At 41.1% G+C, this 15444-nt stretch overlaps 1 protein-coding gene across 1 annotated transcript in view; it reads right to left on the bottom strand.

Annotated features, from left to right (window-relative positions):
• The window catches only part of LANCL2 (LanC like 2), a 55397-nt gene that overhangs the window by 20098 nt on the left and 19855 nt on the right, over positions 1 to 15444 (bottom strand). The window contains 4 exon segments of the mRNA XM_043975427.1: positions 861 to 953; positions 955 to 1009; positions 1589 to 1796; positions 4882 to 4999. Coding sequence (XP_043831362.1) covers positions 861 to 953; positions 955 to 1009; positions 1589 to 1796; positions 4882 to 4999 — 474 coding nt within the window.

The raw sequence follows: 15444 nt of genomic DNA, 5'->3' as shown, positions 1-15444 counted from the left end.
CTGCCCCTCACATATAATTTTAAACACCAAAACAGATGAATAAATTGAGGCTCCAAGATACCAGGAGACTTTCCCTACGACAAAACCTAGGGCATTATAAAAATGTCAAAAGTCGTTCCTACAAGTATTTTTTGTGATATTTAGAAAGGAATTACTACCTAATAGCTTACTATTGCTCTTTCTGTCTTCTCTATTGAAGTATCGGGTCTGTGGTGAGTGGTGGGTAAGAAATCAAATATTTCAGACCACTTTGTTACTGTTCTTTGCTAGTTCTAACTTTATTCCTTTTTCATAGGAGGGAAATACAGAAGAATAGAAAATAAACCTGTTCAGGCTGGAGAAATTGGCAATATTTAGGCCAGAGAAGAGATGGCTAAAGGAGATCAACTATCTTTATCATTAACTGAGAATGAACAGGAACTAATAAAATAAATTATAGCATAAGGGATTTGTGTTAGGCACCAGGAGGAATGTTCTGAGACAGGCTGCTAATGGGATGATGGAGGAAGTAGTCTATTTCAAAGGTTTATTTAGAAAGAAAAACAGGAGCTATTTCTCACGTACCTAAGAATGTTTAACACAGTACAAGGGGAAAGAGCACTGACTCTGGAGTAGTCAAAGGTCTTTGGTTCAAATCCCTCCCTTATTGTTTATTCATCATGTTGACCTTAGGAAAGTCACTCAACCTCTCTGAGCCTCAGTTTCCTTTTCTGTAGAATGTGAGAGTTGAAACAGATTGCCAAGGAGGTTCCTCCCGGCTCTAGACCTGTGACCCTGCTCATTGTTGGATTTTAAACCAAGAGATGAGTATAACTCTCTCACAGCCATCATGATTGGCAGTCTTCTCCTAGAATCAATACCTCTTTGATAGTTGACTCAGAAACTGTGTTGGGACCAATTTCTGTATTCAAGTACAGTAAGGCATATAGGTAGCCTGCCCGTCCATAAAGGGCGTTCATCTGGAAGGTCTGAGTCTGGACTTACAACTGTTTTCTGTAGCTGCAAAAGTCTAATCAAAAACAAAAACAAAAACAAAATAAAACCAAAAATTAGTTTCTTCAGAAGAGCCATTTAAAAAAAGAAAACTAATTCAGTCACATTCACATATCCTTAGGACCTGATGAATGAGGTCATCCCTGATTCAGGGACCAGATTAAAAAACCCTCCAAATCCTTTTCTATCCCCACTAATTCCTCTCCCTTAATAGGTACCAGTTAGCATGTCAGCATAGGGCCCTGGCCCAGACAGCCTCCATTAAATGCCAGCTAAGGCATCTGAGAAAAAAATATTTAAGGAGGAGGCTTCGACTATGACTCAAAGTAACATGTTCATTCCCTAAAATATAAGCCAAACTCGTGTCTCAGCTGTACAGAGAGCTCCAATGGAACCCTGCCCACAGGAAGAGAGAACTTGCTTGTCCCATTGTGATGCCCACAGTGCATATTGCAAAAGACTTTTAGTTCCTGAAGAGGCATGTTTGCTTCCCCTGTCTCATGTAAGACACGCACAACTGCAGTTTTTCTGAAGTATTTTTCCACAGCAACAGCCCCAATTAGGAAACAAGAGGAACTTGCAGCTCAACACTCACTTTGTGATGCACTCTCTGGACTCGCTGTCACTCTTTAACTTGTGGTACACCACAGCCCCCACAGCAAGGGGCCCTGCGTCCCCACAGAGAAAAGTGACCCTACGGCCATTGAGATTACGCAGTGTTCTCTTCACATAATCCAGGGAGCGCAGCAGGTAGGCCTGGTCCGAAGTGACGCGGTACAACTGCAGGTACAGAAGGGCTATGCCTAGAGTAAGCCCCCACCCCAAAAGAAAACTGTTATTCCATTTCCCTTCTGCCTCAGCCCCCGTGACGGTATTTAGAATCCACTCATAACATTCTTCAGCATCAACTCCTCCCACTGTATCAGGATAAGAAACCATTTCTGGAGTTGAGAGTTGTGAACAAATAAGGCCAAGCTTCAGAAGTAGGAGGCCCAAGGGACACAGCTAAAGAGCTTTACCATAGAGCAAGGATGCCACGAGTAACCACTCAGCAGGAGATTTCTATTCCCTCTTTTCCACCTCCAGGCTGCCCTCTATCTACTTAAAAACCAAGAGCTGATGAACCTCCACTTAGCTGACTCCAGGAGGGAAGGAACAAGCAGAATCCATGTCCCTTAAAACCAGTGTGATGGAGCCATTGACTGCACCTAACAAAGCGATATTTAGAAGATGCCCGAAAACAGCACTCGCTGTGAATGTTTCTTTTTTTCTTTTTGTTTTAAATTTACACTGAGCTTACTGAAAGTTGACAGAGTTACCTGTGAGCAAACTAAAAAAAACCCAGCAGCTGATATAATGCAAGGTTCTATTTACAATAGCCTTCATTTAACTATGTGAGGTGGGTACAATATGATTGACAATGAAATTCTTAAAATGAGATCCAACCTTGGGTGGGCCATGAGCCAAGAGCTCTTCACGCTGGCCAAATGGCCTCTTCTAGTGACAGAGCGAGCTAGTAAGACTCTAAGAAGCAACATATGCCTGGGCTAGGGACTATCAGAGGTAAACAAGGGCAGCTGGGGAGAGAGGCCTGCTGCTGGCTGGCCCTGCTGGATTCCTTCTTACACACACTTTCCTTTTATATTTTAACTCACTTTAGCCAGGTTAGGTTCATAAGTTTTCCTTTCTGTATGTGTCTGACTGGCCTCTTGTATTTGTTTACTATTGATGGCACTAAGCAATTTTTATTGATAACGAGTTACCTTTTCAGCATTAACTATTTTAGTCTCCTCCACACACTCTCTGGTCCTGCCAAACTGGCTCTCTAGCTGCTCCTCATGCATGAAAGCACATCCTGTGCACAGACTGCCGAGCACCTACACTAGTCTCCCTCCTCACCTTCACCTCTTAGGATCTCTTTTCCTCCCAAGCCCAGGTCAAATGCCACCTCTTGTATGAAGCCTTTCCTGTGCTCTCCTGCCCTCTCCCCACTCCGAGTCACATATTTTATTGAACTTCCATGTGTACATGCTGTCTCCACAGATAGAAGGTAAGCTCCTTCCAGGCAGGGGATGGTTTCATTTTGTCTGTATGCCCATCACTCAGGCGCAATATCTGACAGAGAACAGTTATAGAACAAATGTCTGCCATTTGATTTATCTGGGAGATGTAGGCCAAGGACCCTGACTCTTTTGACAGATGTGTCAATTCTCCCTTCTGGTTTGCGTCAACTCCAAATTTTAAAACCGAACTATTTCCCATTATCCCTTAACTGCCAGAAACATTAGAACTAAACTTATTGCTAAAGCGTTGAAAACATTGTTTTCTTTATTTAGATGGTCTCTGCTCTGTCCTTAAATACAACAGAATCCAAGAACTTTAGTGTTGGAAGGTACTTAGGAGGTTTTCCTATTGGATTCTAATCTGTAAGCCACCTCTGGTCCTTTTGTTAGTAAGCGGGGTATAAATTTCAAATAGATATGAAAGTTCCACTCAAAGCTTTTGTCCTTGGCATAGAATTCAGTCTATAAGTTTATAATCTTCTTAAAGGGCTAAAAGGTTTTGATTGTTATAGTGATCAGCAATTCTGATGGTAGAAAGCCAGACACTTCTAACTCCCTAAGACATGGGGTATACTTGCTAGTAAGTCTACAGCTATTCCTTGAATTCTTCCTCTGTGTCATCAACTTGGCTAGAGGTTTTCTGAGAACAAGTACCTTCTCCTGATTTCCCTTGTTACAATCATTGCACTGACTGAATTGCTACATATATATGAAATAGGTACCTACATGCTGAATTAGTGGATTAGAATCTTGAAAAGGGAAGATCCCAGGTCAAATTTTAATCTAATCCATTTATGTATTTCAGGAGGTCTGTGAGTTTGGAAGAACAAAAAAAATTTTTTTTTAAAATAAACTTTAACTGAAATTTAACTTTTATTTCAATTATTAATTTTTTAAAGAAATATTCTAAGAAGGGTTCCATAGTCTTCATTAGACAGCTAAAGGTTAAGAATCCTTGCTGCAAATAATTCTTCTTGCTATCAAACAGCTAATGTTGGCTATTTTCATCTATTAATGAACAGATTCAAATTTCCTGATTTCAAAAGATGGGCTCGGGATTTCACTCACTTCTAAACTAGTGTCTCTAAGTGGGCATATGAGAGTAGCCGATTGCTCTATTACCAAAAAATCCATTCAGCCATAATGAGCCACAAAGTCTTTGGGGTAGGGGAAAAGAGGGAGTGAGGAGAATCACACAGGAGGCAAGTTAAGACAGTTATTGTTTTTAACAACTTGCATTTGTAGTTACAAAGTAATCTCACACATATTATCTCATTTGATACTCATAAAGACTCTGTGGGAGGAAACAATGGTACAAGTATTAATATGCCCATTTAACAGATGGAAATACTGAGGCATGTAGCAACAAAAAGTTTTGTACAAGATACAAACAGAGACAGTAAATGACAAAACCAGAACTCTAACTCAGGACTCACTCGGCCTCAAAGATAAAAGATTCTACTACTGTTACTGTGATGTGCTTATTATCAAATGGCAGCATGGACAGTTAGTTGCAGAGTTAAAACGTCAATCAAACCAGATTATTTTTTTTTTAATGAACAAAATTCAAGTGTTGATTACCAAGTCAAAAATTCTTAAGGCACAAAAGACCTTTGTACAAGACAAAAGCGTCTGATCAACAAAAACTGAGTTTGAAGTCATAAAGACGTACATTTCTGTAATACTTTAAGGCATAAAAAGTGCTTATCCCAAACTCTTGTTTACAAATAAATACTCACTGTTTTAAAAGGAGAGAGACCATAAACCTGGCAAAAAGGACACAGTAAAAGGGACCCCCCCTCCCCATGCTATGCTCCCGGCTTACCCGTCCAGCCAGTGTATGCAGAGCAGTCGTGAGGATCAGCTGTCTTCAGTCCTTCCTCCATCTGCTGCAGGAGGTCCTTGATCTTGGTCTGGATCCTCTTGGTCAAACTGGCATTGATCTGCAAACCCAAGCAAAGAGAGGCTTATGTGGTGAGAAATCTTCAAAACTAATGTTTTTTGCTAAAAAGAACATTGGAGGCTATTCATTCTAGGTCACCCCTGTGCACCCAGTGCGCAGTTTATGTGCACTGGAGTCAGAAAACCTGGCTTCTCGGGCCTGTGTGTGCCTCACTAGCCATGGGCCCGTGAGCCAGTCCTTTATCCTTCCTGAATGAGCTTTGTAGATTGACCAATGATTGGCACTGGAAGGAACCTTAGAAATCATGATGGCACAGCCTTCTCAACTAAGAGATGAGACCCAGAGATACAGGATGAATTTTCCAGTTACAGTCTTGGTGAGTTAGAGCAGAGCTGAGATTTGATGGGCTTCTGACTCCTTGTCAAGCTCCACTAGAGCCTGCTCTTCTATTAAACAGAAAATGAGAAGGGGAACTAGGTGGCATAGTGGATAAAGCACCAGCCCTGGATTCAGGAGGACCTGAGTTCAAATTAGGCCTCAGACACTTGACCCTTGTTGCCCTGCCCCCCCAAAATTAATAAAATAAAATAGAAAATGAATCCTTGCAATGCCTCCTGACAGAACTGATAGCTAACTAGCTAGTTAACTTATTAAGTACTTATTTGTGCTGGGCACTCTGCTGAAACCAAAAACAAGCAAGCAGGACTGTCTTAGCCCTCAATGAGCTTTCAGTCTAATGAAGGGAGCTGGATACAGGAATGGTATGGAGAAGGGCTCTGAAATTGTCTCCATGACTGGCTCTGGGAAAGATGAGGCAAAGCAAGACTCACCTATCAGAGTCCTGTGTCCCATAGTAGTCCAAGGGACTGTAGTGAGTTTGGGAAATGTAAAATCTTATTTGAGCTTCATAACACTGTCGGGTAGATGATTTTGCTAGGAAAACATTACGGGAGTGCAGCTAGGTGGTGCAGTGGATAAAGCACTGGCCCTGGATTCAGGAGGATCTGAGTTCAAATCTGGCTTCAGACACTTGACACTAGCTGTGTGACCCTGGGCAAGTCACTTAACCCTCACTGCCCCACAAAAAAACAAAACAAAAAACCAAAACAAAACACTTCCCTGAGACCCCAGAGGACACAGTCCAGGACTCTGTGCCCAAGAGCCCTCAGTAACCTCTATAACATTAGCCCTACTTCTAAGTCCAGCACCTGGATGAAATCCCTTCCTGCTTGACAGGAACAGCTACCAGAGAAATACAGAAAATAAAAATTCCTTAGGAATGCCAAATAGCTCAAAGGATGTGGTTTTATCATTGGAAATTTCATTAACAATAACAATAGCTAAGATTTCTATGTAGCAGGGATTGTGTTAAGCACTTGATAACTATTATCTCATTTGATCCTCACAATCCTAGGAGGTAGGTGCTATTATTATCCTCCCTGTACAAATGAAGAAACTAAGACAAATTGAGGTTAAGTGACTTGCCCAGGGTCAAACTACTCCTAAGTACCTGAGGTCGAATTTGAACTCAGGTCTTTCTGATTTTAGACTTGGCCCTCACTCTATCCATTGTACCACTGAGCTACATTAATATCTGATTTGCCTCTGTACCCCAATTGCCCAGAAGCTGAATCTTTTTATATGTGTCATCTTCCTCTGGGAGCTCTTTGAAAGCAAAGACTATCTTGTGTTCACATCTGTGTCACCTGCAGTTAGCACAGTGCTTGGCACATAATAAGGGTTTAATGTAAGATTTTCATTAATTAATTCAAATCCTACAATAACTATGCAGTGGCAAAATTCACCTATCCCACCCCCACCAGCACTGCACCACCCCCACCCCTACTCCCTTCCCACCAGCCTCAAGGACTAACCAGGTTAAAAGAGTTTTTAAGGCTGACTCTGGTTTTGTTTTAAACTGTGCCCCAGTTAGCATCCAACAGCCCCTTGCTGAAACCATGTGGGCAGACTCCTAACTCAGTCAGTGTTCTGAAAAATCTATTCTCTTTCTTGTGTTTATCATTTACCCAAGAGGACAGTGAGCACCAGTGGGCATGGGGGTCTAAATTCAGATTTGTCCCTCAGACAACTCCCCTCTTAAATGGCTCAACCAAAAAGATAGGCCCCTCCCAACCCCAAAGACACTAACATATGCAGTTCATTCTGATGATGCTACAGAGCAAAAATGTTATTAAAAGGTTTCAAGTTGCCAGAAATGTATTGAGCTAAACATGTGGGGACAAATTGCCCTCTTAAAATACATTTTAAAAACTCTCCTCCTTCCCAATATCCTCTTCCTCCCTTCCTAGCAAGCCTTTATTTTCTTTGAGTTACTTATTTACATGTTGCCATATAAATTTGCAAAAGGATTTACAACCTTTATTTAATCACAAGGTAAGAAAAAAAAAGCCCAGAAACCACAAGGCAATGGAAGAACAGGCATATTTACAGGATGCCTAGTGGCCCTGGTTCTAAGACTTATTTATAGTGATTGCATTGCAGTTGGAAGGAAAATGCTTCTGTTCTACAAGCTAGGCAATTTGCACAAACAAGGAGGCCCACATGTGTTATAAAGCAAGCATATATTAGGATGAACACTAATCGCTTGTGGTTAAACTCCTCACAGTGCTCCAAGTCTGTATAATTGCATCTATTATTCCAAATGGCATGTAATAGATGTTATAGGAAGATTTTCATTTTTGTATTCACATTATTTCTCATGGCAACAGATATTATTAGCACTGTGAGAGCCCTCCCCCCCCTTTTTTGGCAATGAGAAGATTTTAAGTAATAAGCCCCACCTCTCCCATGTTTTCAGAACTGGCTTTAGTAAATTCAATTAAATTCATTTCCTCCCTGGCCACCATGTTCCTTTTACACAATGCTTTGGGAGAAATCTAAGGCAGAGAAAAGTCTTCTGATTCTTCATTAACTTAAATGGAAAAACATAACACTCACAGCAGGTTTTTTCCCCCACAGCTTTTAATCTCTAACAACGAGGTGTGAAGTCATACTCTGCACTAACAAGAGCCCAAAGATTTTAGGGGTAAGTCTTATTGCACAGAAAAAAAAAACAACCAAAAAGCAAAAAAAACAAACAAACAAGTAGATTTATATGTTCTTGCATCTTTTAGGGCAAGAACATCCTTCATGGTGTTGTTGAGTCTTTCATGCTGACTCTATATGACTCCATGGACCAGACTTTAAATTCAATCGCTTATTTTTCCTATTTTTAAAAGTTAATTATAGCTTATCCTGATGAGAAGTTGACCCTGGATTCTCGAAGGTTATGCCCACAGAATACACGAGCTGACAACAGTCTCAAACCAGAAGGGCTCTAAGTACAGGCTCTAACTTGCCCACCTAGGACCGGCCCACCTGCCCCTGGAAAGGCTCAGCACTTCTATGTTGGCTATGAGGAAATGAATTTTTTTTCAGCTTCAGCAATGTAAAAATAGTGTCTCCTAAGCTTAGAGTAGTAGGAGCACCCATATGGATAAAATAACAAATCTTTAAAGAATTGCACTATATAATGTATGGCAAAATAATAACTGAAATACTCAAATGGATTTGGATATTCCCCCCAGTAATGCAGATTCATGCCCGCCCAACCTGGAAGGCTTTCCCTCTCTAGTCAGAGTTCAGTGTCAGCTCATCTTCTCTTCCCATCACACATTTTCTTAATGACATCTTTTGCTCTTGTTCTTCTCTGAAGTTCCTCATTGCCAACATTTCGGAGCCAGCTCACCTCGGGCCCCCCCCCCCCCGCCTCCATGTACCTCTCCTTTGTTCTCTGGGTGATATTTATTTTCAGCTCTTCTAGTCATGTTGCATATCATGGTTGCTGCCACATAGCAACATCAATAGAATATTGGCATTAAACAATTTTATTTCCAGAGGAAGCTTAGACTCATTAAAGGAACTCTGCAATTTCATGAAGGCAATACAGCCTACTCTCCTCTTCTTGTTCAAATATGGGTTCAACATCTATCTATACTATCAGTCTCAGGTATACATACTGACAAACAGACAAACTCTAAAGACTGTTGATCCAAACGCATGTTATATTTATAATTGGAGTAACATACATTTTTTCATCTAGTTGGTCTTTAATACATGAATGGTCAAGCCAAACTCTTGAATGGTTGTTTATAAATTTTTCCTAGAAAGCTCTGCAATGTTGCTGGGCTAGATGCAGCCAATACAACGTCATTCACAAAGAATAATATCTAGAATTCATTGTACAACCCATGAAGCAATATTAATAAGACCTAAAAAATCCTAAGCCGAAATATTAACATTAAAATATCGATAAAATATTACTTATATTTGCAAATATAAATTTCAACTCACAGTTTAACAGTTCTAAAAACAAGACCTTCTACAGTTAATTACAAATTTGATAGATCTTACAAGGTAAACATTTAATTTGATTCTGAGAAAATACACACATGTATATATATATATATATATATACATATATATATATGCTACGTAATGTATGAACACGGAAATCTTAAAAAGATGAATAACTAATAAGAAAAACATGATTATAGAGTATCTTCAATTAGTAGGACAAAAGCATAGCAGATGAATCTTCTAAAGCTAGCATTTAACATGCATATTTATAAACTAGAGCATTAGCATGGCACAGTGCATTAAGGGCAGCCATTAGAATCAGAAAGACCTGAGCACCAGTCTTGTCTCTCACCTGTACTACCTGTGTAGCCAGGGGTAAGCCACCTCACCTCTCAGCACCCAAGGCAATTCTCTAAAAATGAGAAATGACAGACCCCAGTGGAGGGAGGTTCAACACGAGCAGTGCCCTATCCAGATGGGTGCTGGGTTTGGAGCTGGGTAGGTCTCAGTTTCAGGCCACTCCCTGGCACTTCTAAGCTAAGTAAGGAGGGGCAAGTCACTTCATCTCTGAGTCTCAAGCAACTTCCCTCAGCTGAATCTTACTTTATGCAAAGAAACCCTTTGATTTAGGACTGAGTGTTAGAAAACCAGTCATTTCAAAAGGTTATAAAAGGGGCAGCTAGGTGGCACAGTGGATAAAGCACTAGCCCTGGATTCAGGAATACCTGAGTTCAAATCTGGCCTCAGATACTTGACGCTAGCTGTGTGACCCTGGGCAAGTCACTTAACCCCAACTGCCTCACCAAAAAACAAAAACAAAAGGTTATAAAAACACTTTGGTTTTTATAAATGACATAAATTTATATGAACTGGTTTTTAATGTTTTGGGCCCAGGATTTAGGAACCTAGTTTAGGAAATAATATAGGACTTTGAAAAAGTTAAACTTGGTGAATGGAGTTAAAGAAGATATGTAGCACAAGAAGCAGTTCCCCATAAGTTCCAAAAGACACTTTAAAAAAGGGATATGTGTATGTGTACGTGTGTGTGTATGCATGTGTACATGTCAGGAATATGTTCTCCTAGTACAGCTATGTAAATGTTTTTCAGATCTCTAGGTAGCAGTGGGTGAACACCAACTGTGCCAGGAATCTTGGCACTGTCCCTGCTATGGATCTCTTCTCTGATTGGCCAGTGTCTACACCACATGAACAGCCCCAAAGGTGGGGATAAAGGGCTACCTGATTTACAGAAGTGTGGCAGTACTGGTGATGGTCAGAAATCTTAAACTCTACTGTCAAGTACCAATTGTTTCAAAACCGAATCCAAAGAGTAACCAGCTTTTAAGTATAAACAAGATGGTCCTTTTGGGTGTGTGGTGTCACATAGGGATGGATCCAAATTCAATCTTCTATCTTTTCAAGTCAGGTTAGTCATATTTAAACTTCATAAAGCCAAATCATACTCCATCATCAACTGACCCATCAGCCAAAAGATCTGTGATGTGTGAAAGCAGCTTGTTTGATTATGTGGGATGTGCTATGCCAGATACAGCAAATATAGATATGCTAATTCATCCTTCTCATCAAAGTATTTTAATGAAGCTTTCTTTTAAGTCAGGACAAAGTGCAGACAATGAATAAGTTCTGTCATCTAGGCAGTAGGGTTTATGTTGGCTTTTTTTTTTTTTTGGACAGTAAAGATTCCAGCCTGGTCATGTGCCAGTCGCTTCCCAGACTGACCCAGGCCTAGTCCCCACACCTAGAAATGGCTGCCTCATTTTTAAGCCCAAGGCAATCTTGCTCAAGGTTGCACAGTACTGGCTGCCTTTCTGGCATTCCCAGCCAAATGGAATTAGTTGACTCCATGAAAACATGAAGTTAAAATGCAATGTTATAAAGGGGCAATTAGTTCCACAGGAAACATAACTGGGAGATTGGCTAGATGACATTATTGCAGGGTGCTGCAGCATGAGAGGTCGGGGTTGGTTCTGATGTGATGTACAATTGCTACTAAACTCTGTTGGTCATGCCAGTAGTCACTGGCCTTCTTTTTAGCATTAAAACAAGAGCTTTATAGGAAAATATCTCATCTGAACACCACACGAGCACTTTAGGAAGTGAGTATTACAGGCATTATTTCCATTTTTCAGATTAGGAAACTGAGGTTCGGATAGGTTCAGTGATTTGCTCGTGGGAGTACGTCAGAGGCAGGATTCATACTCGTGCCCTCCTGACCCCAAGTTTAGGACATTAACCACTCTGTCATAGTGGCGTTCCATGTCCTAACACAGCCTATACTTCCCATAAAACAGTATTGGAGGGTTCAGCACACCCCAGATCAATGAGTCACCTCTGGGCCGGGCATGGTGCCAGGCATCAAGATACAATGACAAAAGCAAGAGGCTGCCTGCCTCCAAAGAAGCTTCCATTCTGGGGCTGGGGAGGAACAACATGTACAAAGAAGGTTAAGTAGGAAATCAAGACAAGCTAACTTGAAGGGGAAGGCACTAGCAATCAGGAAGTCAGCACCAGGCTTTCTGTCAGAAGGGGCATGTAGGTACCCATGAAGCTTTCAAAGAAGGTGGGGATTATCCAAGGTGGAGGTGAGGAAGGAGTGCAGCCCAGGCATGGAGATGGTAATGGAATGCCAAGGACAAGGAAGAGCCGCAGGCCGGTGTGGCTGGAACCTAGAACACAACATGGCAAGAGGAGGTTGGGGCAGGAGCCTGGGGTCAGGGCTGCAGCAGGAAGGCCAAAGACTTTACAAGCCCCAAGAGTCTGAGGGGAACAATGGGGCTTCCTGAGCAGAAGAAGAGTGACCAGACCAGGCCTAGGCTTTCAGAGTATCCATCTGGCCACTGTACAGAGGGCAGAGAAGAGAGCCTGGCATGGGGAAATGCTTAGGAGCTCCTAAAGCCAGCCAGGCCCAAGGGCAGAAGGGACAGAAGACAGTGATGTCCTCTGGAAAACAAAATCGACTGACAGGGGCCTCATTTCACTCCAGATCTATGTTCGACGGTCACATTGCTATCTGTCTCCCCAGCAGCCAGCAGATTACCTACCACACACACAGTAGCTGCTTCATAAATACCCAATGACTGGCCACCGGATGTGTCTTTAAAATGAAAAAGGGAATGAAATGCTCACTGATGAGGCTGGATGATATTTGGGTCAAAGAAATATTCGATGCTAGGAGAAGATTCTTCTCTAGTCCATTTCTTTCATTTAACCACACTGAAAGTCAAGGGGCTGAAGAAAAAGACAACAGCTAGAGCATGCAGGGGAAGGAATGCTGAGCTTCAACTGACAAACCCCTTAACCTCTCTGGGCTTCCTATCTGGAACAAAATCACTGTCCATTGGTTCCTTTTCCCAAAGGACATGCCCCTTCTTCTGTCTCTTCTCCCCTCGGGCCTGCAGCCTCCTAAGCCTTTCCCCCAACTCCAGGTTCTCTCTCCTGTCCTCCACACAGCTGCCAGATGGATACCCTGAAAGCATAGGCCTGATCACTCACTCTTCTGGGAGGATCAAATGAGATAACACTTGTGACACCGCCTGCAAACCTTCAGGCGCTACAGAATAACTGAGCGTAACAACAACTACAAACACTTATCTAGCTCTTACAATGTGCCAGGCGCTGTGTTAAATGCTTTATGCTCACTGTCTCATTTGGTCTTCACAGAATTCTCCATCATAAATATCAACCGGCCCATTTATGATTGTTTATCATTATTGTCATTAGCAAATGCTCGCTGGACATCTTTGGTATATCCTGTTCTAAGTGTTATAGCCTCATAATTGCTACCATTTGAATGGAGGAGCAAACCAAATGGGGAGAGCAAGGCAGCTATGACACATGTAGAATGTACACATGACAAGATAAATGAGTTTATACAAGCTGGTTCCTAAATGTATCGCACTGGATTATTAAAGGATATAATATGAGAGAAATCAGAGAGACACAGAGAGAGAGAGAGAGAGAGAGAGAGAGAGAGAGAGAGAGAGAGAGAGAGAGAGAGCGAGAGCGAGCGAGAGCAGTGTTCTGAGGTCTGGGGTTACCTGAATCAGTTTCTTTTCTTTTCTTTCTTTTCTTTTCTTTTCTTTTTTTTTTCTTTTTTTTTTTTTTGCGAAGCAATGAGGGTTAGGTGACTTGCCCAGGGTCACACAGCTAGTAATGTCAAGTGTCTGAGGCCAGATTTGAACTCAGGCACTCCTGAATCCAGGGCCAGTGCTTTATTCACTGCTCCACCCAGCTGCCCCTCTGAATCAGTTTCAATGGAATAAACCAACTTGCTGCATTCCATGAACTGAAGCCTAGGAAAGGTGGTTAAAACTACTAGAAGAAAAAAAAGCTACCATGTTTGTCATACTAAATTTAATGCAATTTAATAAGCATTAAATGCATACCTGCTATGTGCTTAACACTTGATTTGGTGTTCTGAAGCAGGGCTTAAACTTTTTCCACTCATGATCCCTTTTTACCTGAGAAATTTTTACAGAATCCCAGGTATACAGGTATATAAAATTGGTATACAGATCAAACATTTATTGCCAGAATTTTTGTGACTCCCATATTCAGTTACATGACTCCATGTGGGCTCACAACCCACAGTTTAAGAAGCTTTGTTCTGAAGAAAGCAAAAGAAATATGACGGTTCCTATTCTCAAGGAATATACAATTTTATCTGTAGAGGAGAAGACAGCATACGAAAGCAGGATCCACCATGCAAGGCATGTAGATTGCTGCCTAGGCTTTGGATATATTCAGCTTTTAAAGAACATGAAAAGCCTGCCTCAAATAATATAAAAATTTTAACATCCTATGTATATATTTTATTCATGTGCTATAATTATTTATCCTGTATTATAATGTAGCTAATATACCTGAAATAGTTATTGTTGTCCCTAAGAGGAATAAAGGAAGAGGAATGCAGAAAACTCTAGTTTTTCCTATGTTCCATTAAGAGCATTTAACTTAAAGAAACACTTCCCGATGCTTTCATTTGACATTCAGAAAGCCATGGCTACACCTGCCAGATATGCATTTGACTGTGCTGCTAACAGAGTATCTTGCTTGAATGATTTCCAGAATTCAAGTGGCTTTCACTTCAACTTATAGGGGAAAAAAACCCCCACACTCTATTGGCACTGAGCTTCCTTGAACATATGTTCACCCCCGGCTCCAAAATAGATGGAAAAAAACCAACCCAGTGCTCTAGAGAAAAGAAAGGGTGTTAACACTTTTCTTAAAGCTAGTCAACACAGCAGCTAAACAGCTTTTAGCTCCTATAAGATTTCTATAACTATTACTACCATCATTTTCCTTTCCTCTCTTTTTTTTTTCGGGGCAATGAGGGTTAAGTGACTTGCCCAGGGTCACCAGGGTCACACAGCTAGGAAGTGTCAAGTGTCTGAGGCTAGATTTGAAATCAGGTCCTCCTGGATCCAGGGCTGGTGCTTTATCCACTGTATCACCTAGCTGCCCCTCTTTCCTCTCTATCTAAAGTGGAAACTTAACACCCTATTTTTCAAGTCTCCCTCATTTCCCATTCTTCAGCTCCTCCACCATATTTTCTTTCTATAATGGCAAACAAAATAAAATAGGTGGCTGAAAGTTCAGTTAATAGTAAAATATTCACCACAGCAGTAAATTGATTAATTATACAAAACATTCTCTCCACACTATATTTTGTTTTGAATGAAGACTTTAGAATTAGATTCCTAAGCATGACAGTGGAAACAAGCAACTTAAGATAAAATGCTTCCAACAGCTACTCATCATGCTGATCATGCCAGGATTATAGGTAGCAAATCAAAGTGGTTCTATTGCAGAGCACTTGCAATAAATAGCCTAGGTGTTGGGAAATCAAAGTCAAATTGAAGTCGTTATTTTGAAATAAGTTTCTACTTTGAGGCTAGGAAATTAAATAAAACTTTCAAATCAAAGCTGTGGGAGAACAATCTCCCTGTCTAAACACAAAAGTAGAATGTTATATTTCTTGAGAACAGGGACTGCTGCACTTGGATGTCTGTCTCCCAGCATCCATCAGGACATCTCCCATCTAGCGGGCACCTATACATGCTTCATGACTGTGCAACTGATTTGCTTTTAAAACTAATGAGTGTT

Source organism: Dromiciops gliroides, chromosome 1, assembly GCF_019393635.1.
Source record: "Dromiciops gliroides isolate mDroGli1 chromosome 1, mDroGli1.pri, whole genome shotgun sequence".
In the NCBI taxonomy this organism is placed as follows: Eukaryota; Metazoa; Chordata; class Mammalia; order Microbiotheria; family Microbiotheriidae; genus Dromiciops; species Dromiciops gliroides.
The sequence above is the reverse complement of the archived record's forward strand: the minus strand, read 5'-3'. Positions and strand labels throughout refer to the sequence as shown.